Raw genomic sequence first — 27,583 nt, forward strand, 5'->3', positions numbered from 1 at the left:
CATACTTTCCCACACAGCGCATAATTGATCTATGGAATTCTCTGCCACGGGATGTGATGATGGCCACTAGCATGGATGGCTTTAAGAAGGGCTTAGACACATTCACAGAGGACAGTTCTATCAATGGCTACTAGTCTGGTGGCTATAGGCCACCTCCAGCCTCAGAGGCAAGATACCTCTAAATATGAATACAACAAATATTTATATACCACTTTTCAACAAAGCATTCCCAAAGTGGCTATAAATACATAAATAAAACAGGCCCCTGTCCCCAAAGGGCTCACAATCTAAAAAAGAAACACAAGATAGACACCAGCAACAGCCACTGGAGGCTGTTGCACAGAAGCAACAGGAAGAGAGGGCATGTCGTCACCTCTTGCCTGGGGACTTCCCATAAGCATCAGGTGGGCCACTGTGGGAAACAGGATGCTGGACTTGATAAGCCTTGGGCCTGATCCAGCAGGGCTGCTCTTATGGCTGTTGCTGGTGTCTGCCCTATGTTTATGTTTAGATTGTGAGCCCTTGGGGGACAGGGAGCCATCCCCCACAGGGAACCATCTTGTTTTTTTTATGAAAACCACTTTGAGAACTTTTGCTGAAAAGTGGTATATAAGGAGGAGGTGGTGGTGGAAGAAGAGGCAGCCCTGGGCCTAATCCAGCAACCAGGCTCTTCTTATGCCCTTAAAGTAAAGTTGTGCCGTCGAGTTGGCATTGACTCCTGGTGCCCACAGAGCCCTGTGCTTGTCTTGGGTCAAATATGGGGGGGGGGGGGTTCCACTGCCATCTCCCGTGCAGTATGAGATGATGCCTTTCAGCACCTTCGAACCTGCAACCTCTTGCTCCCTAGGCAAGTTACTTCCCTGCTGCGCCATTAGGTGGCTTCTTATGCCCCTACTTGCAAATTATTCTAGTTCAACCAGAATCATGGGAAATGATTCTGTCATTGCCAGAGAAAAGCTCCCTGCCGTTGTGAGCCCCCATGTTTTAATCTTTAGAAGGCACTTTAAACGTCTGATTCTCATGGAAAGTCCAAGTGGGGATGCAGCAGGAGTTACTTCTACTCCTGAAGAGAGATGTTTCTGCCACATCCTTTCCCCAAAATTCAAGAAGATGAAGTGGATTCTGGAAATCAATAAATTAAATATTTTATTCCATAATTTAAGCATGGGGGTCAAGTGGGGGGGGGGGGAGATCCAGTATACAAAACACCACAGTCGCTCAGCAAGCAGTTCTTTGTACTAGGAAGGGGTGTGTGTGATTCCCATCTGTTGGCCCTGCCCACATCTGCAAGAGAATGAGCATCTCCTCCCCCCAAAATAGCAGCAGAGGGAGGTGGGTGTAAGAGCTGAAACTGACCCTGGTCCACATGTGGAGGGGTGGTGGTGGTTTCCATGCGCTTCTGTGCCTCAGAGGCGGCAGCCACTCGTGTGTGTGTGTGTGTGCTAGCTATGTCCTTTCCCAGCACTTCATGAAGACTGTACAAAATGGTACAGCCTGAAGCAGCCCTGCCAACCCCCTTGACATAGAAAACCCCTCCTTGGCAAAAGATGAGCCAAATTCAAGGGATACAACAAAAAGGAAGAGAGAGAAAAGACCTTTCCCTCTCGATCTCCCAAACCTGGAAATTGTTTCACCTCCCCAGGGGCAAAAAGGAAACGGAAAAAAGAGAAAAGCCTATAATACGTTCCTCCCCTCCTCTCTGCCCCTTCAGTCTCCCAGAGGGGAGAATAACCTATTCCCCAGCCAGGCTCTCCTTTGACTTCCCATAAAACCAGTCCCCCAGTGGGGGGGGGAGGGGGGAGGACACTAGGCCCGACAGATGCGGGGTTGCCCCCTTCCTGGGGGGGAGAAGATGAATATCACTGGAAGTCAATTGCCTGAATTACTGCCAACTATGTGTGGGTCACCATCCGCCCAGGAGAGACAGCAGCAGCACAGCCAGGACAGTGGTGGGCACACAAACAGCTGTGGGATCTGGGGAGGGCCTGGCCCCACTGCTCAGCTGCCCCCCACTCTGGTTCTGACGGAAAGAGGAGCCCTTCCCAGGCCGCTCCCTGCGAGGGCCTCCCCGGACATCAGGGGGAGGGTGGGAGCCCACCAGGACAGTCCCTCCTCCTGGTCGGTCTTCGTTGTATCCAGCACCCGAACCGCTGCTGCCATCCTCATCTGGAACATAAAACAAGGTGGGAACAGAGGCCTGGCTGTAACTAAGGAAGCAACTGCTATGGAAGAAAATGTCTCTCCAGCCCTTTTCAAATCAACCACCACCCCAACCTCACTCTAGGATCTCTTGGCCACTCCAAGTAATGACTGCAGGGTGTTTTCCAGCTTACGGGCTGCCACAGTTTCGCAATGTGTCTGCTAAGTGCCCCTCCGTATTGCCTGTGTTTTGACATCCCAGTTGTCGCGCTGTCCGCAGGGTGCAGTCCATATTTTCCATGCCCTGTTTCGGAATTCATTGATGCATTTTAGCCCTACAACGTTCTAAATGGGTTGCAGGAAAATAGCTCTATTTTTCCGTGGTAGGAGCTTTGCCCTGTCATTTGTGCGTTGCGATGAAGTGCTGTTTGAATGGTTCAAATCACAGTGTCACTTATTTAAGAGGAAGCCCACCGAACTGAATCATTTACTTCAATCCCATTTGCTTACTGCCTTTGTTTGCAGATTTCCCCCCTTGATTACTGCAAACAAGGAAGCCCAATGAACTGAATCATTATTTATTTTTACAGCCCTTTTCAACTCCATTATGTCCCATTTCTTAGTACTGCTAATTTTTTGCTTAATTCTTATTATTTTTTATTGTGTGAAGCTGGCAGGAGGGCTTTTCCAGAGAGATTGCGGGGGAGGGGGAGAGAGAGCGGGCGATTGGCCCTGTCCAACCCCAGCACAGCATCCTTCCCGTGGCTGTTGCTGGTCTTTGCCTTATGTTTCTTTTTAGGTTGTGAGCCCTTTGGGGACAGGGGATCATCTTATTTATGTATTTTTCTATGTAAACCGCTTTGAGTATTTTGTTGAAGTGCGGCATATAAATATTCGTTGTCGTCGTCATAGCAGTAGTCAAGCTCGGCACACTGATTAAAACCTGGCTCCTTCCCCTTGGTGCAGCTGTTGGAAAATGCAGACATATTTCTAAAAGCTTGCAAATCAAACTAGTTCTGTGGCATGGGGAGTCCTCGTTGCCAGAAGGTTGGAGGGTCATACAGGCCACCGCCATCCTCCCTCCTCAGGAGAAGGCCTGGCAGGAGGGAGCAACGAGGGCAAGAAAGGCGTCCCACCGCCAGGCTTCCTGGCCCTAGCCACCACCAGAGGAATGGGGAGTGGAGCCATACTCTGGACGGGAGCGCCCACTCCGGTGCTCCAGTTCCTCTCTTCCCCCCTTCCCGGCTTGCCACAGGATTCTCTTTCTCTCTCCCATTTGAAAAGTTATATAGAGAGATATTAATTTATTTCTGGAATCACTTGCACAAGGATGCAACGATGAAAAGTTTTGGTTTGGAACGGTGCTTCCTCCTGCTGGCAGATTAGCACAAGGCAGCCAAGAAATTATATATACTAGTGTAGTGGACCCGGGTGCAGAGCATCTGTGCCTCTAGTTGGGACCAGCCGTCCCCCTCCCCCACACCGCTGCCATCTCACCCTGGGGGTGGGGGGACAGGGCCAGGCCTAACCCTAACCCTAACCCTGACCCTAACCGCCTTTCTCCACCTCACTGTCCTCCTCCTCCTCGGGGCGGCAGGGCTTCACCCGCCACCCAATCCTCCTCCCACCGCCTGGCCTCCTCGCGCCCTCCTCCTCCTCCTCCTCAGGGCAATGGGGCTTTGCCCGCCACCGCAAATGCCTCCTGGTGCGTGCTCCTCCTTCCCACCTTTGCACGTGTCGACCCTTCAGGGCCTGCCATTGGTCACGGGGGCGGAATCCCCTCTACAGGAATTAATTATATAGATAGATATTTTAAAAGGTCCTCAAGTCGCACACACTCCTCGACTCCACTGGCATAAATGGAGCAGGAGGAGGGGCAAATAAATGTGTTTCTAGGAGAATATGGACACTACTGCCATGAAAATATGTTTCAGCGGATGGAAAATATGAAGGGCCACCAGCTTACAATGAAGCATTCAACAACCCTTTACTCTTGTTTTGAAACCGTTGCACTATTCTATCACACTTTGCGACACATTAACCATTGCAAATCTCGTAGTCCGGAAAATGCCCTGGAGAAGGAAAGGTACAGCTGGAATGGGGCTGGGGGAGAGCCAGAGCCAGTGAGTGTACGAGTGTGATCCACCCTGTCTGCCAGCCTCCAGGGAGTCAGAAAGGTTTCTTCACACTGGATCCCTTCAGGACAGTGACGTCAGACTATACATCTCCTCCTCTCTCATAACATAGTTTGCTCTGTCTGCCCCAGCAGGAAGGCAGCAGGCCGGCCAGAGATCTTTTCTCACAGGCTATGATAAGGCTGGAGGAAAGGAGCATCACTGGCCCCAGCCCAGGCAGCCAAAAGGGACTCCAGGGAGGTCAAAGATGTGGCCCTGGGACTTTTCTGAGCCAGAAACATCCAGCATGATAGAGCCTGTCTCTGGAACAGCCTCCTCCCCAGTGAGGCTCGCCTGGTGCCGCCACTTTGTTCTTTTAGATGCCAGGTGAAGACTTTTCTGTTCACTTGGCCTTTTTAGAATTTGATTTTGGAAACTGATTCTTAAGAAAGGTTTTTTAGATGTTTTGTATTCTATACTGTATTTTTAAATTTTTGCTTTGTATTGTGAGCCACCCAGAGAACAATTTGTTATGGGGCAGTTAACAAATAAAGTTGATTATTATTATTGTTATTGATGATGATGATGATGATAAAATCTTAATTGAAAAATACAGATCAAAAGACAAGCAGTTGTAACTATCAAACCAAGCCAAAAGAACAGCCAGAGGACAACTTCTCACTAACCAAAAGGGGAGTCTGCAACCACCTCTGAAAGCGCAGGAGTGAGGCACCACGCGGAGCTCAGCTGAACGCAAGAGCCGCTGTTGAGGCCCTGCTCTGAGTGCTCAGTCAGGGGGCGTCTTCAGCAGAGCAGAGCCCATCCGGCCCACCATGTCAGGTGGGTGGATTCAGCCAGGAGCAGGCGGTCCGTGAAGCACCTGCTGGGGCCCGTGTCGTTTAGGGCTTCCAGGGTAAGCACCAGCACCCCCAAAGAGCACCCACAAGCAGGTCAGCAGCCAGGGCAACACCTTCATGGCTGCTGTAGCATGGCAGAGCTCGAGCCCCCACCTTGTCTGGCCTCCTCTTGCAGACATCATGCTGGGCATGGAGAAAAGAAGGGGCTGGGTACCAGGAGGAGCTTTGCTGTGCAACGGTCGGGGGGGGGGCGGGGAGCTCACCTGTGTCCTGGAAGTCGAGATCCTGCCCATTGGAGGCCCCCACTAGGCGGGAGGTGGCGCTGCGCAAGGCCTGGATGTGCTGGCGGGTGGGCAGGTCCGGCCGGGAAATGTCCACCTCCACCTCGGGGTTGTTGATCTGATTCACCAGCCCATCACCTGTCACCTCTGGGAGGTACCTGGGGGAGGGGGGAGCCCCACAGGGGAAACAGCCCTCAGCTCCGGCTGCCACCAGCGGAGCCACTCCCCGGCCTCCACTGCCCGCCCACTGCCTGTGCTGGCCTTGCGGCACCTGGCAGGCTGGGGCCAGGAGGAGTTGCCTGGATGGGAACGACCTCGCCCTGCGTGGCTGGTGTGCCAGAAGCAGGCCCCTGTGTGCGCGCACCCACCGCCTGCCTGGGCCTCCCAGCCACTGCCCCTTGACTTTCAAGTTGCGGGGGGGGGGGGCATTTCAGAGCTTCAGGAGGCTCCTCTGTTCGAAGGGTCAAAGCCACTCTGTGGGCTCAGGGAGACATGCTTGGCCCTGGGAATTCCTGGGGAGGCAGGGAGGGGAAGCATGGCTGCCAGCAGGGGGGAGGGAGGGCTGGCATGCACCAGGAGCCCACCTCACACTAACACTGGGCCCCTCCCTCCCCGCAGCGTGTGGGGCACATGGCTCTTCCAGGGGTCTCTTTATGTGTGGAGATGCATTTCTGGGTGCCCTGCTGGAGGATGCTGTGTGCAAGCCTTCATTTGAGTAGTAAATGCACCCAAACAAATTTGGGAGCCCACAAGGCACCATTCAAAGTGACTCCCCAAATACGGATGGATCCAGTGTTCCCTCTCACAGGGATTCCCAGAGGTTGTTGATTACAACTCCCACAATCCCCAAGCCAAAGCCATTGCAGCTGGGGATTCTGGGAGTTGTCAACAACAGGGAACACTGGATGGGTCTCCCCCACCCTTTAATCCACTTCTGACAGGGGGCAACGCAGGGGGGTGGGGTGCTGCAGTCCTGGCCCTCCCTGTCAGGAGCGGATGGTCACCCTGTGCCATTCCTCCTCCCCCCCTCCCTCCCCCACTCCTGCTCCGGCCTGCCTCCCCCCCTCCCATTTCTTCCCCAGAGGCCCCTTTGGTCCCGCTCCGTACCTGCCCCGCGCCTGCCCATTCCAGCACGACTCCTCACTGGTGACGTCAGCTGCCACCTTCTCATCGCTGCAGAGGGCATGGGGCAGCATCACCCAGAAACGGCGCATCAGGCGCAACTTCCCCTTCACGTCCAGGACCTGCTGGCAGTGGGCCTCGTGACAGACAGACCCCTCTCCTTTCCTCGCCCATTGGCACATGGCATGCTCCCCACGGCCAGACATCATGGGAGCCAAGGATACCCCACCCACCCCACCTCCCAGGGCGTCCACAGATACCAGGATGGGCTCTTGGCAGGTCTTATGGAGACCTGCCTCTACGCTGGGACACTCCGTTCCCCAGGAGAAGCTGCCCTAACCCTCCCTCCCTCCCTCCCTCCCTCCCTCCGCTAGGGAGCAGCACCTGAGCTGAAGCAAGGCCTCCTTGTGCATGGGGTCTTTGCCTGTTCTGGGTGCAAATCCTGTTGGTTCATTATGGTTCTGAGGTTCAGGGCATTGCAGTATAACACTCAAACCCATCAAGAAAAAGGCTGGTGAGTCTCTGGTCAGTGGGAGAAAGCAGAGCCTCTCTGGCCTGCCACCATCATGGAGAGGAGCAGGGGACGGGGGCAGACCCTCTGCAGACCCCCGCCCTGCCCTCACTTGCTGTGCTCCAGCAGCCTGTTCTCCAGGCCCGGGGAAGGAATCTCAGATGCTGCCAGAGCTGGAGCAGGAGAGACAAAAGCAAGGCAGGGCAAAATGCCTGTTGCTGTGGTCGGAGCAGGGCTGGGGCACCCCTTGCCCAGAATCCACGTCGGGACTTTATTCTAATCATTGAATGCTTGGGGGTGGCCCCCTGGCTCTTGTGGCGGTTTTGAGAAGACTCGCGGGGGTTGACAATCTGGTTCCAGTGGAGGGAGCTGGGATTCAGCAAAGGCCCCTTATCATTCCCCCGCCGATGTTGCTCCCTTCCAGTGCTACTCCCCTGGGAAGGGTTGTGGTGGGCCGGCGGGGGGTGTGTGCTCCAGAATGTACCAGGCAAGAGGAGAAGAGGGCAGAGTGGGACCTACCAGCCGGTCCAGGTTAGTTCCTGCTGCAGTGGTGGGCTTTTCTTCTGGCAAGTAGGGGCGGAAATGTCGCTTGGCCTCTTCGCGGGGGGCACGTCGGGAGCGGGCGGGGGCTGGGCGGGGGCTGCCACAGCTCTGGAATACCTGGTGAAAGTTGGGGGGGGGGGGAGAGAAAGAAGAAGACAAGCTCCCTTCCGCTGAGCTCCTGGACTAGCCCAGTTTAGTACTGTATGTAACACTGGAAGGGACTCTGGAGAACTAGTGAGAAGCCAGCGGAGAGGAGAGCAGCACCAACAGCCTCTGACTGCTGCCGGGGGAGACAGCCTGTCCGTGTCTCCTGGAAACAAGGGTGGGTCCCTCTCTCCACCCCACGCCGGCAGGAAGGAGGGCACTTGGTGCAAGGCTCAACCTCGGGGAGGGGGCCACCCCATAGGAACGTGGGGTGACCCAAGCTCAGTAGGAGTGCCGCCCTTGCTTGGTACATAGGCAGTCCCAGACTGCATCCCCAGGGAGGCAGGGAAGGCTAGGGAAGCCTCTTCTTTTCACAGGCAACCCCTGTGCTTGGTCGACCAAGGGACTGATGCAGCAGAGGGAAGCTGGGCTGCCCTATTGCTTGGCTGGCTGAGTTTCGCCTGGATTTCAGGTCCCTCACCTGGTGTGCGTTTAGTACGTGAAGCGCTAGACTGGGCTGAATCCTGCCGCAGCAAGTCGAGGCAGCAGCTCAAGGGGGGACTCAGGCAAGGTCTCCTTGCTCGCAAAGATGATAGCTTTACTAAATTTACAAACATCTGCCAAATTTGTTCTTTAGCACATCAGCAAAGCAAATTTCATTTTTAAAATTATTTTTTCTGACAGTTTAATTTTTTTTTAATGGCTGGGTTTCATTTACTGATATACAAGGGCAGTTCACTGGACCGCTAAGAGCATAGTTTGACTGCTCCGTCTGCCCTCTGCAGGGGTGGTGGGCCGATTAAGATGGTCCGCCCCCGGAGGCTTATGGATCCGCTTGGATTTCAGACGGCCCTCGGGGAGTTTCCAGTGTCCAGAGCTGGTGACCCTGTCGAGGCCTTGGTTGATCTCTGGAATGGAGAGATGGCCCGGGCTGTTGACACGGTTGCCCCCAAGCGCCCTCTCCGGCTTGGTGGAGCCCGTTCTGCTCCTTGGTTTTCCTCGGAGCTTAGGGCGATGAAGCAACTCGGGCGACGGCTGGAGCGACGCTGGAGGAAGAGTCATCACGAATCCGATCGAACACGGTCTAGAGCCCATTTTAGGGACTATGCCGTGGCGGTGGGGGCGGCAAAGAAACATTTTTTCTCCACCTCCATTGCGTCTGCTCAGTGCAGGCAAACAGAGCCGTTTCGTGTGGTGAAAACCTTGCTCCACACATCCCCCCGGACAATGGGGGAGGAGTCATCTACGGCTCTTTGTGATCGGTTTGCCTGTCGCTTTGCAGATAAAGTCGCTTGCATCCGTGCTGACCTGGACTCCAGAGTTTTGGCAGTTCCGGCAGACGTGCCTCTGGTACCATCTGGTCCCGTTGTGTTGGATTCTTTTCGGTTGGTGCGGCCTGAGGATGTGGACAAGATCCTGGGCAGTGTGCGGGCGACTTCGTGCGCTCTTGACCCTTGCCCTTCATGGCTAATAAAAGCTGCCAGGGAGGGGACAGGCAGATGGCTGGAGGTGATCGTTAATGCTTCGTTAAGGGAGGGCAGGATGCCATCGTGCCTTAAGGAGGCGGTGGTAAGACCTCTATTAAAAAAGCCCTCCCTTGATCCCTCCAACCTGGACAACTATAGACCTGTGTCTAACCTCCCCTTTTTGGGCAAGGTGATGGAGCGTGTGGTGGCGTCCCAGCTGCAGAGGGTCTTGGATGATATGGATTATCTGGACCCTTTTCAATCTGGCTTCCGCCCCGGGTATGGGACTGAGACTGCCTTGGTCGCCCTAGTGGATGACCTACGCCGGGAACTAGACAGGGGGAGTGTGTCCCTGTTGGTTCTGCTGGACCTCTCGGCGACGTTCGATACCATCGACCATGGTATCCTTCTGGGCCGCCTCTCGAGTATGGGAATCGGAGGCACTGCGTTGCAGTGGTTTCGGTCCTTTCTTGAGGGAAGGGTCCAGAAGGTGGTGCTGGGGGACTACTGCTCGGCCCTGTGGCCATTGGCCTGTGGGGTCCCGCAGGGATCGGTCTTGTCCCCCATGCTGTTTAACATCTACATGAAGCCGCTGGGAGAGGTCATCTGGGGATTTGGACTGAGTTGTCAGCAATATGCGGATGACACTCAGCTCTATCTCTCCTTGTCATCTGATCCTAGGGAGGCAGTGGATGTCCTGAATCGGGGGCTGGAGGCCGTGATGGGGTGGATGTAGGCTAACAAACTGAAATTGAATCCGGATAAGACAGAGGTACTGTTGGTCAGTAGGAGAGCCAATCAGGATGAGGAGATTTTACCGGTTCTGGATGGGGTTGCACTCCCCTTGAAGGAGCAAGTATGCAACTTGGGGGTACTACTGGACCCGGCTCTGCTTTTGGAAGCTCAGGTGGAGGCGGTGGCCAGGGGTGCCTTTGCACGGCTTCAGCTGGTGCGCCAGCTGCGTCCCTTTCTCGAGAAGGCAGATCTGGCCACGGTTACCCACGCCTTAGTCACGTCGCGGCTGGATTACTGTAACGCGCTCTACGTGGGGCTGCCCTTGAAGAATATCCAGAAACTGCAGCTAGTGCAAAACGCGGCAGCGAGGGTTTTATCCAGAGCTGCCCGTTGGGAACATATCACCCCCATTTTGAAAGAGCTGCACTGGCTGCCGGTTCGTTTCCGGGTCCAATTCAAGGTGCTGGTTTTGACCTTTAAAGCCCTAAACAGTTTGGGCCCGGGGTATTTGAGGGACCGCCTGCTCCCAAGGGTTGCTGCCCACTTGACAAGGACATCTGGGGGGGGGGCCCTGCTCCAGGTGCCGACAATAAGGGAGGCCCGGCTTTCGTGCACTCGGGACAGGGCCTTCTCTGTTGCTGCCCCTAGACTCTGGAATGCTCTCCCAGTGGCCATTCGTTCCTCAGACTCCATCACGGCTTTTAGAAAGCTTTTAAAGACTTGGCTTTTTACTCAGGCTTTTACATGATCGTTTTTACTGCGGCTTCTCTGTGTTTTTATCTGTTATCTGTTGTCGTGTTTTTATGCTTGTTTATATGTTTTTAGCTTGATGTTTTTATTGCTTGATGTTTTTACTGCTTTTATTGTATGTTTTAATTTTTGTAAACCGCCTTGGGGTTTTCTTTTAGCGAAAGGCGGTATAGAAATGTAAAAATAAATAAATAAAATAAACAGAACAAGCATTCTACCAGCTTCGGGAACTGTGCTCACTCCCAGTTATCGACAGCAAACAACTAGGTAGGAGTGGGGGGGGGATTGCCTGTGAGACGGGAGCTAGAACGATTGTGGGGCTGCCCTGCCCTGCCCTTGAACCAGGCAGGCAGGCAGGAAGGAAATCCATGCCCCCCCCCCCACCGCCCCAGTTCTTTGCTGTCAAAAACCAGGAGCACACACCGGGTGAGGTGCTTACCCTGCCTGCCCCCTGCCTTGCTATCTTGCTTCTTTAAGAGGCACAATGTGAACCTTTTAGTAAAACCTTAGTGTACTCTCTGAAGGACTAGAAGAAACAATGGAACAGAAAATGTTGCAAAGAGCAACGTCCAGCTGCGGCAAAGGAAGGGCCGGCGAGCATGATTTACACTCCACAGGAGCTGAAAAAAATTGAGGTGGGATGGGAGGGCACATAATTACAAGTATGTGAGTCACTGGACTTAGCACAGTTTTTCATCAGTTCAAAGGACCATGCAGGAGATCTGGAAAATTCCACCCCCACCCCACTTACAGCATATGCTACAGGGAGTGATAATCAGGGAGAAAATTGCAGGTTGAACTTGCACTACACGCAGTTATTCCTGCAAATGCACATTACTGGAACATGGTTGGGTGTAGCAAAAGGGGCCTGACATAGACTGCGTACAATGAATTACATGCCATGTTATGCTGTCTAGAGCAATTTCGATTTGAGCTGGTTTCTGCTTCTTTTCCTTTTTGAATGGATGCATGAGTACACATGCATCTGCTTTAACTGTATGGCTACAGCTGAACAACCATGGTTGGGTCTGTGGGACTGTTGTCCTCATCGCAACAGCAGCCACAGTTGAACATAGGAACGTAGGAAGCTGCCATATACCGAGTCAGACCATAGATCTATCTAGCGCAGTATTGTCTACACAGACTAGCAGCAACTTCCCCAAGGTTGCCCTATCTTGGAAATACCAGATAGGGAACTTGGGTACTTCTGCTCTTCCCAGAGTGGCTCCATCCCCTAAGGGGAATATCTTAACGTGCTCACACATCGAGCCTCCCTTCCATATGCAACCAGGGTGGACCCTGCTTAGCTAAGGGGACAAGTCAGGCTTGCTACCACAAGACCAGCTCTCTTCCTCCTCCTCCCCCCACCCCACTTGTAGTCCTCCTGCTCTTTCCTAATTTCAGATCCATCCCACATGATGCTTCCAACCCTAAAGTACAGTGTGCAAGGGATAATTTATTTTCTAATAGTTGATGGGGGGAAGTTTCTATCAGGCTTAGTGATTTTAACTACTTTTCTTAGTAGTGCTAGATATAGGCCACCTCAAGAGATAGGCCGCCTCAATGTGACAAAAATGGACGCACCTGACTACATTCCATGAAGAGTCCAGTCAGGGGGAGTTTCCGTGCATAAGAAAGGGGAGGCCAGATGATGAGGTTAACTTAACAGACTAAGTCTTAATACAATATATAATTGTCTTCATTTCTATTTAGTATTCAAGGCTTCAGCTCCATATTACATGCTAGACTATAGTTGGATTAATATACTACCTTCTATAATTTTTGTGGTTGCTACTTTTTGCATCATCTTGTACTGTGTGGGAGATGGCAATGGTAAACCCCACCTGTATTCTACCAAAGACAACCACAGGGCTCTGTGGGTGCCAGGAATCAACACCGACCCAACGGTACACTTTACCTTTACCTTTACTTTCTGGTGAGTCATGCTAGCAAGGAGTGCCATCAAAGACCACATGAACTCCTCTCAGCAGAAAAAAATTCTTTCAACTTTGGCTAGCTCTTGTCCTGTTTCATCACACTTTGTTAAAAACAAGCATGAAGCAAGGAAAGTTGTGGCTGCTGAAATAATGCTAGCTTTCCACATGGAATCTTTTAATACAGCAAGTTGATTGCCAACATATCTGATGACTCTGTGGTTGCTGCTGGTAAATCTGGCAGTTGTCAGACTAAAACAGAGGCCATGGCCTGTTTTGAGACCTCATACTTCAGATATAAGAAGACAGGCTTTAGAAAAGGTAGCTTTGTAGGACTTTCTACAGAGCCATTTGGAAGGGCGGTATAGAAATTGAATGAATAAATAAATAATGCAGATGCCAACAACCACAAATATCACAACATCCTTCCCATGATGATACAATATTTAGGTGTAGAGAAAGTGTTCATGCAAAGCTTCCGGAGTTGAAAGAACATGGATATGAATGTTCAGAGACAGTTTTCAGATATATTATTTCAATGGCAGGGAAAAGGGCATACGTTTTATAGTAAGAGCATTTGGAGGAAAAAATACGAACTCCAATTTTGGAGGGATTCATAGAAAAGAAAGGAACAACATTTTCACAAAGTTGCAACATCACCTGCCACTGAACCTGAGTGGTCCTGGTTGTACTGCACAATACAGTTCACAGTGCAGCCGGCTGCCTGAAGCTTGAGGTCTAAGATTTACAGGGTTTTTGGTTTGCATAAATACTGTCCAGGTTAACAGCTTAAAGGAATTCTGTACATTTGTTAGTGTTACATACCATAAGCTTTTGTCAGTCTAAAACTAGATGGCTTACACTCTTTCCAGCAACTGAAAGATCTTTGCTAATGTCTGAAGGACTTAAATCCTACTTTCTGTTCCAAAAAGGTACCCTAAAATTATCAAGGACTTCTTTGAGCATCCACTAGATGCAACATACTTATGGTTTACACCAACTCTTGACAAAGTCCAGACACCAGGTTGCCATGTCAATTGGAGATGGGATTGTGGTGCACCGCCCACCCACCCACCCCCGATCAGGCAAGAAAACTTCAGCCCTAACCAGCTGGCCCTGGCTCTGGTCAGCATCAACACTGAGCACCTGGGGGTGAGAGCACAAGTGTGAGATTTCCAGCATTTGGAGCAGGCAGCTGTAACGGAGCTCAGACCTGCAAATGCACTGCAAAGGAGCTGGGATTTGGCAAGCAAGGAATCTGCCCAGAGAGGGAGGTGTGCAGGGGCACTTGGGGTAAGGTTTGTTTTATATCAGGCAGCAGCAATATAGGAAGATGCTGAAAAGCATCATCTCCTGAGCAGCATGAGATGGTCAACCCCTCCTGTATGGTCAACCCCTCCTGTATTCTACCAAAGACAACCACAGGGCTCTGTGGGCGGCAGGAGTTGACACCGACACACACCCTTATACAGTCCCTCTCTCACATGGGCACACACCCACTGAAATGATCTACCTGGCTTCTTCTCTTCTCTCTAGGGGTGGTGCTATGGGCAAGGTTGGGGCCCCCCAGGTGATCAGGAGGAGGAGGGCATAAGCGTAACTAAGTGTACTGTTGTGACCACCACAGGCCATATCTGTCTTTCGCAGGGATGCGTGGGGGCTTGGGCACAGTCCCCTCCCCACTGTGCAACCCAGAGGGAAGAGCAGTGGTGTGAATGGGGGGGGCGCCTTTTCCTATGATCAGCAGCATGGACTGCTCATCCTCTCTTGAGGAGTGGGGAAGCCAGAGAGAAGAGGTTGGGTCAGCCACTGCCTTGGCTTGCAGGCACGCTTCTCCTCTTGCCCCAACCCGAAGCATCATCTCCCAGAGGAAAAGGCATTTTGCAGGCAGGGGGAGGCTCCAGGTGGCTTCTTGGCTAGGGGCTTCCCTCTCCCCACCTGCTGCAAATTTCCAGCCTCTGTTGCAGGACAAGGGAAAGGAAGGAGTTTGTGCCAGGGGTGTCGCTATAATTGAGTGGATGGGTTCAAAGAACCCAGGGCCCCCAGCTCCTCAGGGGCCCCCAGCCCCACCCTCCCTATTTTCTTCATTATCTTCCTCACTCCAAGGGGCTACCAGGGAGAGCGGCAAACACAGGCCCCCTCCCCTAGCTACACCCCTGGGTTGTGCTTTACTGTTTGCTGATGGGCTGCTTTTCCTTCAACATAAAAGGAGCAGTATTAAGCATACTTTTCAAGAGTGCTTGATACAAGCTGTACATGTTTGTTTGCTTGCTTTTATATTTATATCCTGCTCTTCCTCCGAGGAGCTCAGAGTATATGGCTATTTTTATCCTCACAACAACCTTGTGGGGCAGGTTAGGCTGAGATTGATGTGACTGGCCCAGAGTCACCTAGTGAGTTATGTGGTTTAATGAGGGCTCATCATCCACGTTCTTGAGTTCTGCTACTGGGGAGTATTTCTGTGTAACAGTTCTCACAGCTGTGCTATGGGCTGATTGCATGAAAGTATTTTAAATCAAAATGAGTCATTTTGGTGTTACATGTTTTTGTGCTGATCTCAGGATGCAAATGATAGCGTGCCTCCAGCATGCTGAAGCTTGTGCCAGTTTTTCAGGTGCAAGCGCCGAATTTCATGGTAACAAACATGCACTCAGCACTGCTCCTCAGCATAAGCTTGGATTGGGTAGCTTCACCAGTCCGGCACATATCCAGGTATTGGGGCGTGGCAGTCTGCTGGGCTGGTGAGGCAATCCGTGCCAGCACGGCACACAGCTGTTTAGACAAGGGTTAGGACTGAACGGATCTGCAGGAAAGTATTGGGATGTGGATGGAGTCTCGGTGCTAGAATGCTGCAGGGATTGGTCAGGTAAAAGGACTCTTCCCCAACTGCTGGCTGGGACAAGACACAAGTCAATGGGACTGTGTATCCCACCAGCTCCTCTGGCGGTGGCTCAGGTTGCTCCATTGCCACCCTGAGGCTCTGGAATGGGCTCCCTGCCGAAATAAGAGCCTCCCCATCTCTGGCAGCTTTTTAGGGCTGTTAAGATGCATTTAGTCATCCAGGCTTTTAAATAGACTTATAAAATTCATCATGGTTTTTAAATTGTTTTAATTTTGTTTTAATCTGTGTTGTATTATTGTAAACCACCCAGGGAGGTGAGCTTTGGGTGGTATATAAACATACCTAAATGAAATAAATAAGGTATACATGCATAATATGCAAATTAGGCTACCTGGATTTGGGAAGCTGCAATATGGCAACCCTAGGTAGGCACCAGCCTTCCCTCTAACAGGGAATTCCAGATGTTGTTGACTACAACTCCCAGCATCCCCAGCTGCAATGGCCTTTGGCTGGGAATTATGGGAGTTATAGTAAAAAACTTTGAACTTTGGTGCTGGAGGAGACGTTTGAGGATACCATGGGCAGCCAAGAAAACAAACAAATGGATCCTAGAACAAATCAATCCAGAATTTTCACTCGAGGCACAAATGACCAGGCTCAAACTATCCTACTTGGGGCACATTATGCGAAGACCCAGCTCCCTTGAGAAGTCCATAATGCTGGGGAAAGTTAAAAGAATGAGATGAAGAGGATGACCAGCAGCAAGGTGGATGGACTCGATCACAACAGCAGTGAAGGCACCACTGAGAGACCTTCAAGGCCAAGCTGAAGACAGCTCATCCTGGAGGGAATCTATCTATGTGGTCGCTAAGAGTCTACACCAACTTGACAGCACTTAATCAATCAATCAAGTCAAAAACATCTGGGATTTCCTGTTAGAGGGAACACTGGTAGGCGCAGCTTCATCAGTTCAGTGGGCATGTGAGTGGAGGGACTTTGACAATATACTGCAGGCGGATAGGATGAAAACCAGCACTCACACTGGCAGAACCCAAAGACAAAGCTGCCTCCCTACTTCTCGGAACAAGCAGTTAGTAGCCAGAGATCACCAAGGGCAAAAACACGGAGCTCAGATTAAATCAAGGCTCCAAGAATTCTGCTTCCAGTTCTGGCATAGAAAAAGCCAGGACTGCTCATTACATTCAAACTAAGCCATCTGGGCCAGAAAATAAATCAGAACCTAAAGTCATTCCTATGGAAACTGAAGAACCTGAGTGTGGCGTCAGCAGCCTCCTTGCCTTCCATTGTGTGTGTGTGTGTGTGTGTGTGTGTGTGTTGTGTGTACATCTCTCCTCCCACTCACACACACAGTGCTGCTGTTCTTCAAGTATCCCAGGATGACGTTCATGTTACACTAAAGACCCCATTGCATCCCAGGGCTTTCCCCTGCCCCATCTCCCTTCTCGGGAGACCCAGCTTGTGAGGCAACTCCAGCCTGGCTGTATCTTTACCAACTGAGCTGCGGTTGTCAGGGGAGAGGAGCAGGCCAGCAAGCCCCACTTGCCCCCCACTAAGTGGGCAAAGTGCAAACTCCTCAGAAGGACAAGAACAGCCACCTCAAAGGCTGGTTAAGTTCAAGGGGTTAACTTTAGTCTCCTGTATTTGAGTTATATATTGAATGATACAATTGTGTGTATTGTCAGAATATAATAAATAACTAACATTAAATGAAAGAAAAGAAGAAGAGCCGCCTCTCCAGAATGGGGAGACCCCACCCCTGCCTGCCTGCCTGCCTGGGCCCCCCCCACCACTCACCTTGGCTGATGTCTGCACAGCATGTTCCTGCAGGTGCATGATGGCCTCGGAGATCTTCACGCCAATGGAATCAGCCGCCAATTCAAAGTTAAACGGTCCCCCGAGGCGCTCAGCCAACTGGGTCAATGCATCTTGGAGGAAGCAAAGAAAGCTGGCTTACACTGAAGGGAAAGGAGCCGCTTGCCTCTCCTCCCCTAGACTGGCCTTGGGGGCACCCCAAGCCTCAGCATCATCGGTGGGGGGGGGCTAAATGGTCTTTTCCAAGGAGTTCAGGGCAGCACACCTGCGGCTCTCTTTGCATCCTGCCAGGTTAGTCTGAGAGATGGGAACCAGCCCAAGACATGGAAGAACAGGGATTCGAACCCAGGTCTCCCCAGTCCAGCTCGAGCCCTCTGCCCCCGGCCCCATACTGCCCCCCTGCACAAAGTGCCACAGGCCACCCCACTTTAAGAAACACAGTGTGAGCAAAAGCCCCCCCCCCAGGATTAAGCGCTTGGGTCCTACAATCGCGCAAGCCACGAGGAGCGGCGCTCACCAGCACCCCCTCCCCGCCACCCCGCCTCACCAAGGAAGCGCTCCCATTCGGGGTCCATCTCCGTTGTGCTGGCCAAGCAGCCTTTCATCACATTGAGGCAGAAGCTGTTGCAAGGCTTGAGGGCAGGAGTCCCACGGCAGAGCGGGCAGTAGGCAAGGCGCATGTGTGCCCGGCGGCACTCCCCGCTGGGGGACAGCTGTGTGGAAGGAGAGGCAGGAAGAGAGGGGAGCTTCGCCGGGCGCCCTGCATGCCCACCTCCCCCAAAGGACATCACAGCCACACATCACACACACACGGGAGCAGAGGGTTTCCCTGTGTACACGGCAGCTCCGGAGAACTCAAGGCCCACAATGACACCCCAGTTACTCAAGGAGGTCCCAGGGGACGCAGATGCTGTCTGGCATGCCCCCACCCCGTCTCCTTCCTGTTGAAGGTCAAGGCACAGGGAGAGAAAGCCGGATCCCAGGAAGGAGCCGCTGGCTACGGAGATGGCCACGTGAGGAAAGGGCTGGGTTCTTGAGCCATGCCCTGTGCTACGGAAGAAGAGGCACTCATGGCGAGAGATGGGTTGCTTGCTGCTCACGGGGACTGGGAAGAACTTGCCCCACAGGAGCCCCACCAGTCTCCACAAGAGGGCTTCAGACTGGACCCTGAGTGGGGAGGAAAGCAAAAGGACCAAGCAGAAAGCCAAATGCAAGGGAAACGAAAAGATGTGTCCAAGATAGACGAGGCAGAATGGTGGAGGGGACACTCAGAAATGTGCAAGGAACGACAGCAGGAAAGTCAAGAGGGGGCGATGTGTGTGATGGCTATGCACAAAGGCACAGAACATGGGAAGCCAATGGGATGGCCTCCCAGCTCCAGGCAGGGTTAGAGTTGGGGTTAGGAAACAGTATCGGGGTCCATTTCACACCAGCTTTCAGGCACACTGTGTGGGGGAGACTGCTTTGGCTGGCCTGGTGGATGATCTTCAGTTAGGAAGACATTTGTCCTTTTGGATCTCTTGGCAGCGTTTGATACCATGGAGCAGAGTCTCCTTCTGGATCAGCTGGGAGTGGGAGACACTGTTCCACAGCGGTCAGGCAGATTCCCGATGGTGACACTTGGAGAGGGCTGCAGGGCTCCATATTGTCTCCAATGCTTGTTAGCATCTACATGAAACTGATGGGAGAGATCATTAGGAGGGGTTACACTCCCCCAGAAGGAGCCAATGTGTAGTAGTCTGCGAATACTTCTGGACCCAGATTGAGGCAACGGCCAGGAGTGTTTTTTGTCAGCTTCTGCTGATACACCAGCTGCTTCCATTTCTGAAAAGGAGCAGGCTTAAAATGGTGGTGCATCTGTTGGTAACCTCTAGGCTTGACTATTGAAACGTGCACTATATTGGGCTCCCTTTGTACATCATCCAGACATTGTAATTGTCAGAGTGACTCTTGCTGGTATCTATCTTATGTTTCTTTTTAGATTGTGAGCCCTTTGGGGACAGAGTTCCATCTTATTTGTTTGTTCTTTATCTGTGTAAACTGCCCTGAGACGTTTTTGGAAGGGTGGTATAGAAATCGAGCTAATAATAATAATAAATTGACAATCAGGCTGGTCTCCAGGGTAACCTGAAGAGATCACATTACTCCCACCTTAACTTGCATTTTGGGCAGTATTAAAATGTGTTAAATAAATAAGTAAGTAAGTAAGTAAGTAAATAAATGCATTATGCTGGCTGTTGATATGTTTCCAGGCAAGATACAAATGCTGAAATTACCTATAAAGCCCTATACGGTTAAACAAAAATCGTTTATTATGTAAATAAACAAATACAGTTTGTTATTATTACATGGCTTGTGCCCAGGGTATTTGAGACCATTCCTTCTTCATCATGACCCCCACCATGTATTAATAGCATCTGGGGAGGTCTGCCTACACTCACCACCAGATTGTCTGGTGGCCGCCTGGCCAGTTGGGCCTCCTCTGCAGCTGCCCTGAGGCTTTGTCCATGCCCCCTGGAGCCTCAACACCTCTGGCAGGTTTCCCCCAAAGTCCTGTCAGTGCCACTCTTCATCCAGGCCTACAGTAAGTATTTAAGCTGGCTTAAGGTGTTTGTATTTTGCACTGTTTTGATTGGTTTCACCTTTGTAATTTTTAGTGGGTTTTATGTGTTTTTAATTTTTATGTAAACCACCATGGGACTTATGTTTATATTTTATATAAATGTATTCAATAAATAAATGCATTTATTTATAAATAAATAAATCCGACACAGGAAGGCAAATATGATCCAATAATTGTCACTGAAACTCTGTGGAATAACTTATGCTTAGAAGATAGCACTTGAAGGGTATGACTTTTCCAAAGGAACATGCCAACAGAAACAGAGCAGGGGTTACATACAGTAAATGAAAAGAAGGTATACACCTGCACAGAAATCCATAAATCAGAGCATGGAAGCCTCATCAAAAGTGTCGGGATAAAATAAATGGTGGGGGGGGGGGAGAGAGAGAGAAATAACAACAACAACAACAACAACCCCCAGTGAGGCACTAACTTGGCGTGGTTGTGGGGCTTGTGTGCTCTGAGGAAGGTGAAAGCTATGCCAGAGGTCCAACCATACTGGACAGGTCTCACCAGAGGAGCCAGACAAAGAGTGCCTCCCCCATCAACAATATGGTAATTTTAATAAATCTATACCGGATCAGTCGTCGCCCGGGTCAACAAGGACCGCGCCAGATGCTATAGTCCCTGGACATCTGGTGGCAAGTGGGCAACAGGACTCAGGATCTTCAGTTGAGCAACCAGGGCTGGTGCCTGCAAGGTTACTGGAAGAAACATCGCTTAACCGGAAAAAATATACGAAAAATGCCAACAACGAAATAATGATCTTCTATTACAAGTCTAGTCCAACTAGAAGAGGTTATTTTAAAAGAATGTACCAAATTTGGAAAGAGAAGCATCCAGACACAGAAATAACAGAACAAAGGCTAGCAGACCAGAGAAGATTCATAATAAGAAATAAAGTATTCACAGGAGTAGAGCTGGAAGAACAGCAAAGAGCAACACAGGCTCAAGATATGGAAGAAGAATTATCACCAATTGAAGAAGTTGCTCAGGCGCAGGTGGAAGAGGTGTTGGAAATCGAGGATGCCACTGTTGCTGAACTGTTTCAAAATCAAAACCAGGCAACCTCCCCTTTGCCTTCACCTCAAAAACCCGAATGCCGTTTAACAGAAAAGCAACAAGAACTAAAGCAAAAAATATCTGAGCACATGAACCAAACAACCACCAGGGTTCGACTTCCAGCTCTAAAAACAGTTGCCAAAAAACAACTTGCTCAGGCATTAAAAGATGTCAATGCTGCACTTGCAGAAATAACAACCAATAATTTGCAAGAAACAAACCAACTAATGTACAGTGCAGCAACAACAACAACAACACAAGAGCTCGGATATAAGATCAGTGGACCTGTCAAAAAAGAAAGCAGTACATCACCTAAATGGAAGATTAGATTAGAAAATAGAATCTCCAGGCTTAGATCAGATGCTAGTAAATTGAAAGATATGAAAGACAAGAAGCTGAAGAATGAAAACACCAAACAGTATCTGATCCAAAAATACCACCTAGATTCAAGGAAAATTAGAGAAGTCCTGGAAATAATAAAGCAGCAAATAACAGCAGTGTCAAAGAAGATTAGCAGATATGAAGCCAGAATTACACAACACAGGCAGAATCTCCAATTCCAGTCGAATCAGAGACGTTTCTACCAAAGCATAGAAGGAGAAACTGCAAGAAACGTAGAAACACCAAATAAAGAAGAAACAGTGCAATTCTGGGGGAAATTATGGGACAATCCAATAGATTATAATAAAAAAGCAGGCTGGATGAAAGAGGTCAAAAAATGTAAACAACAAATGCAAGATCTAATAATAACACCAGAATTAATAAGTGAAAGAGCAAAGAAAATTAAAAATTGGACTGCGCCAGGTGACGACGAACTGCATGGCTTTTGGCTTAAACACCTAACAAGCCTTCATAAACAACTATCAACACAGTTCAATCACATTATGAAAGGCGGTGATATTGAACAATGGCTAACAACTGGGAAAACTCATCTCATCATGAAAGACCCAGCAAAAGGTGCAGTTCCAAGTAATTATAGACCGATAACCTGCCTGCCAACCATGTTCAAATTATTAACTGGAATAATAGCAGATGAAGTGATGCAACACTTATTAACTAACAAACAGCTTCCAGTTGAACAGAAAGGAAATTGCCCGAACACCAGAGGCACAAAAGACCAGCTGCTGATTGACAAAATGATTTTAGAAAATTGCAAGAGAAGAAAAACAAATCTAAGTGTTGCATGGATTGACTACAAGAAAGCCTTCGATTCATTGCCTCACACATGGATACTAAAATGTTTAGAAACAACTGGTGTCAGCAAAAACATTCAGATATTTATTAAAAAAGCAATGAGCATGTGGAGTACACAGTTAACAATCAATGGCGAGGCACTTGGACAGGTTAGTATTAGAAGAGGCATTTTCCAAGGGGACTCACTATCCCCTCTATTGTTTGTAATCGCCATGACCCCACTTTCACAAATACTAAACAAAACAGGCCTCGGATACCAAACATCTAAAACATCAAGTCAAATCAACCATCTGCTGTACATGGACGATCTGAAGTTGTATGGAAAGTCCCAGTCAGAAATTGAATCACTGCTAAACACTGTCCATATATTCAGTAGCGATATAGCAATGGAGTTTGGACTAGACAGGTGTGCTGCATTAATAATGAATAGAGGAAAAATAACAAAAACAGAAGGAATAGAACTGCCCAATGGAAGCAAGATCAAGAACCTGGAAGAGAAAAAACGTTACAAATACTTGGGCATTCTCCAGGCTGATAACATCGCACACACTGAAGTTAAAAGAAAAATTGGAAGTGAATACATCAGGAGAGTTAGAAAAATCCTCAAGTCCAAATTCAATGGCGGGAACACCATACAAGCCATAAACACCTGGGCTATACCTGTTATCAGATACACTGCAGGAAGAATAGACTGGACCCAGGCAGAGCTAGAGACGCTAGATCGTAAGACCAGGAAAATCATGACCATCAATCATGCTCTGCACCCCCGCAGTGATGTAGATAGGCTCTACCTCCCTTGCAGCTCAGGTGGAAGAGGAATGCTGCAAGTCCATCAAACAGTAGAGGAGGAGAAAAGAGGCCTTGAAGAATATATCAAGGACAGTGAAGAAGATGCACTTCAAATGGTCAAGAACGAGAAACTATTCAACACCAATGAAAGAAAGCAGGCCTACAAGAAAGAACAAATCAAGAACCGAGCAGAAAAATGGAGAAATAAGCCCCTGCATGGTCAATATTTGCACAATATAAGTGGAAAATCAGACATCACCAAGACCTGGCAATGGCTTAAGAATGGCAACTTGAAGAAAGAAACAGAGGGTTTAATACTGGCTGCACAAGAACAGGCACTAGCAATAGCAATAGCAATAGCACTTACATTTATATACCGCTCTATAGCCGAAGCTCTCTAAGCGGTTTACAATGATTTAGCATATTGCCCCCAACATTCTGGGTACTAAGAACAAATGCAATAAGAGAAAAAGTAGAAAAATCCACAACAAACAGCAAGTGCCGCCTTTGTAAAGAAGCAGATGAAACAGTGGACCACCTAATCAGCTGTTGTAAAAAGATCACAGAGACTGACTACAAACAAAGGCATGACAAAGTAGCAGGGATGATACACTGGAACATCTGCAAAAAATACAAGCTACCTGTAGCCAAGAATTGGCGGGACCATAAAATTGAAAAAGTTGAAGAAAATGAAGATGTGAAAATATTATGGGACTTCCGACTACAAACAGACAAACATCTGCCACACAATACACCAGATATAACTGTAGTCGAGAAGAAAGAAAAACAAGTCAATATAATCGACATAGCAATACCAGGGGATAGCAGAATAGAAGAAAAAGAAATAGAAAAAATCACCAAATACAAAGATCTACAAATGGAAATTGAAAGGCTGTGGCAGAAAAAGACCAAAATAATCCCAGTGGTAATTGGCGCCCTGGGTGCACTTCCAAAAGACCTTGAAGAGCACCTCAACACCATAGGGGGCCACAGAAATCACCATCAGCCAATTACAAAAAGCAGCTTTACTGGGAACAGCCTATATTCTGCGACGATATCTATAACAATTGACAATAAAATTCTGGCATACCAGGTCCTTGGGAAGGAATCGATGTCTGGATAAAACAAACCAGTCAATAACACCTGTCTGACTGTGTAAACAAGAAATAATAATAATAATAATAATAATAATAATAATAATAATAATAATAATAATAATAATAATAATTCGATTTCTATACCGCCCTTCCAGAAATGTCTCAGGGCGGTTTACACAGAGAAACAACAAACAAATAAGATGGAACCCTGTCCCCAAAGGGCTCACATTCTAAAAAGAAACGTAAGATAGACACCAGCAACAGTCACTGGAAGTACTGTGCTAGGGGTGGATAGGGCCAGTTACTCTCCCCCTGCTAAATAAAGAGAATCACTATGGTAAAAGGTGCCTCTTTGCCCAGTTAGCAGGGTTAGGGTTAGGGTTAGGGATGATTGAGGGGGACTGACTGTAAGCCACCTGGTCAAGCTTCACACCTGGGATCTTAGGGTCGTGGTGGGCAGCTCATTTAAAGTGTTGACTCAGTGCATGGCAGCTGTGAAAAAGGTAAAATCCATGCTAGGGAGGAAGGGGACTGAAAATAAAAACTGCTAATATTATAATGGCCATATACAATCGATGGTGTGGTCACATTTGGAGTACTGCATAAAGTTCTGGCCACCGTATCATAAGAAGGGCTTTGTAGAAGTTGCAGAAGAGGGCAACCAAGATGATCAGGGGCCTGGAGCACCTTCCTCATGAGCCAAGGCTACAGCATCTGGGGGCTCTTTATTTGGAAAAAAGGCAACTACAGGGAGACTTGATAGAGGTCTATAAAATGATGCATGGAGTAGAGAGAGGGGACAGAGAGACATTTTCCTCCCTCTCTCACAACACCAGAACAAAGGGTCATCCCATGAAACTGATGTCCAGGAAATTTAAGACCCACAGAAGAAAATACTTTTTCATAGAGCGCATAATTTCATACAGTGCACCCCCACTGAGGTCGTCTGGAGAGGTCTGTCTTCAGTTGCCATCAGCTCAGCTGATGGCCACACGGAGACAGGCCTTTTCAGTCGCTGCCCCAAGACTGTGGAATGTGCTCCCTACTGAAATAGGATCCTCCCCATCTCTGACAATTTTAAAAAAGCATTTGAAAACCTACCTCTTCACCCAAGCTTTTTCAGCTTTTTTAATTTTTAAGTTTTAATCTGTTTTTGACTTTTATATTGTCTAAATTGTTTAAAGATTTTTGTGTATGTTTCACCTTGTTTTATGTTATTGTTAGCCACCCAGAGACAAAAGTTTGGGGCAGTGTACAAATTTGGTAAATAAAATAATTAATCTATGGAATTCTCTGCCACAGGATGTAGTGATGGCCACCAGCTTGGATGGCTTTAAGAGGGGTTTAGATACATTCATGGAGGACAACTCTATCCATGAACAGGATCAAAGTGCAAAGCCAGTCTTGATGGCGATAGGCTACCTCCATGTTCAGAGGCTAGATGCCTCCAAATACCAGTTGCAGAGGAGCAGCAGCAGGAGAGGGGGGCCTGCCTTCACTCCCTGTTTAGGTGGCTTCCCAACACACCTGGTGGGCCCCTGTGTGAAACAGCATGCTGGACTAGATGGGCCTGAGACCTGATCCAACAAGGCTGGTCTTATGTTCTGAAGCACTTCGCTGCCTTAAAGGAGCTGAAGTCTGCAGTTCTGGATGAGTCACATCCAAGGGAACCGGACCCCTCAGAGACGAGTAAGAGAAGCTGCTGTCTTCCAAAGTGTGTGTGTGTGGGACGGGGGCGGGGAGGAGCTGGGGCAGGACAGGCCTGTTCCCTGGGTGTGGAGACCTGGCAAGGTCCTAGAAGAGACGCGCTTAAGCAGCCTGTCTGCAAGCACCTAGAAAAGAATCAGGAGGAGCCAGCGTGGATTTGCCAAGAGCAAGTCATGCCAGAAAAACCTCGTCTCCTTTTGAAGAGAGTTGCTAGTTTAGCTGACCAGAGGGATGCTGTGGACGTAGCAGACCTCAGTTTCAGCAGAGCGTTTGACAAAGTCTCCTCAATATCCTTGTGGACAAGACGGTCCTCGCATTTGGTGGATTCCCAGCTGGCTGAAGCACCATACCCAACCAGTGCCCACCGTTAATGGTTCCACGTCAGCTCAGCGGAAGGACCGAGTGGGGCACCCCAGGGGGCTCTGCCTTGAGCCCTGGGCTCTTTGACATGTTCCTAAATGACTTGGACGAAGAAGGGGTCATGAAGGGATCCTTCTCTCATTTGCAGGTGAGACAAAGCTAGCGGGGAAATTGGTGAATGCCTCAGAAGACTGCACTGAGATTCAGAATGATCTGGACAGGCTCCAACTTTGGGCCACAATCAACAAGCTGAAGTTTAACAGAGATAAACGTAGAGTCCTGCATTTTGTAAGGTTAAAAAAACCCCAAATGTACCAGCATAAGATGGGTGGAAGTCTGGCTTGGCAGCAGCAGATGTAAAAGGAATCTAGATGTCTTAGTGGACCACAAGTTGAATATGATAAAGCCACGTGATGCAGCCGCTAAAAAGGCAAATGCAGTCTTGGGGGCCGAGTGTCCAGGTCATGACAAGAAGTGGTAGTTCCACTCTGTTCTGCACTGGTCAGATGACTTAGAATACCATGCCCAGTTCTGTTTTAAGGAGGACATTGATATGGGCTCAGAGGAGGTGGGAGGTCTGGAAACCAAGTCCTATGAGGAATGGGTGAAGGAGCTGGGTGTGTTTAGCCTGGAGAAGGAAGACCAAGAGATATAGTAGCTGTCTCCAGATCTGTGAGGGAGTGTCGCACAGAAGGAATGGATTCATTCTTTGTTGCTTCTGAGGGCAGGGCTAGAACTAATGAGTCAAAATTGCAAAGAAGAAAATTTAGGCTGCACAGTAGGAAGAATGTTCTGACTGTAAGAGCTGCGGGACAGCCTGCCTCATGCAGTGACGGGCTCTCCTTTGCTGGAGGTTTTGATGCAGAGGCTGGACATCTGTCAGGGATGCCACAGCAGATGCCTGCACTGAGCAGGGAGTTGGACTCGGAGGTCTCCAGGACCCCTCCCAACTCTACAGTGCTGTTATTCTCCCAAAAGTTCTGGCTGCTTAAGCTTCGCAAACAAGGCCAGGCATTAGGGGTCCTGCTTTGTGTGCTCTGAGGAGGGCATCGGCACAGCTGCACTCCCAGGCATGTGCAAATGGGCAGCTGAGCTACGCACCGTGAGAGTAACCTTGTGCCTGTGGTCAAAACGCAGTGGAAGTCAGCATGGCTCATGCCTGTGGGTACCCCCCCACACACGGGACTCCCGGGGGTGAGATCCCCAAGAAGCCCAATGAGGAGCTCTCGGGGGCAGCGAGGGGGAGCTGCCGGCCAGGCAGGCGAGCCGGTCTCTGGAGAAGCCCCTCCAGAGGCTCTGCCCAGCTGACTGCTGGGTTGCCTCAGGCTGGGCCTCTGCTGCAAGTGCCCCTTGCTGACAAGATATGGCTCATTCATTCAGAAATGGTTCCATCTCTGACTCCAGCTGGGGAGGGGGAGGCATTTCAGCAGTTGGTGGAGGAGAGAATTAGGTGGGGAGGTGGAGTGCAGTAGGTGTCCTG

The 27,583-nt window shown here is 49.7% G+C and overlaps 1 protein-coding gene across 2 annotated transcripts in view; it reads right to left on the minus strand.

The window, feature by feature from the left end:
* Nucleotides 1-1,129: 1,129 nt before the first annotated feature.
* GPC2 (glypican 2) overlaps nucleotides 1,130-27,583 on the minus strand; it is a 33,808-nt gene continuing 7,354 nt past the window's right edge. For both annotated transcript variants that reach the window (XM_053265519.1, XM_053265520.1), the window contains 6 exons: nucleotides 17,819-17,984; nucleotides 17,254-17,384; nucleotides 7,544-7,684; nucleotides 6,499-6,635; nucleotides 5,374-5,549; nucleotides 1,130-2,166 (listed from right to left, as the gene is read on the minus strand). In XM_053265519.1, the coding sequence (XP_053121494.1) occupies nucleotides 1,904-2,166; nucleotides 5,374-5,549; nucleotides 6,499-6,635; nucleotides 7,544-7,684; nucleotides 17,254-17,384; nucleotides 17,819-17,984 (1,014 nt within the window). In that variant the 3' untranslated portion in view covers nucleotides 1,130-1,903. The remainder of the gene's footprint in view (nucleotides 2,167-5,373; nucleotides 5,550-6,498; nucleotides 6,636-7,543; nucleotides 7,685-17,253; nucleotides 17,385-17,818; nucleotides 17,985-27,583) is intronic.

The sequence above is a fragment of the Hemicordylus capensis genome, chromosome 6 (assembly GCF_027244095.1).
Source record: "Hemicordylus capensis ecotype Gifberg chromosome 6, rHemCap1.1.pri, whole genome shotgun sequence".
NCBI lineage: Eukaryota > Metazoa > Chordata > Lepidosauria > Squamata > Cordylidae > Hemicordylus > Hemicordylus capensis.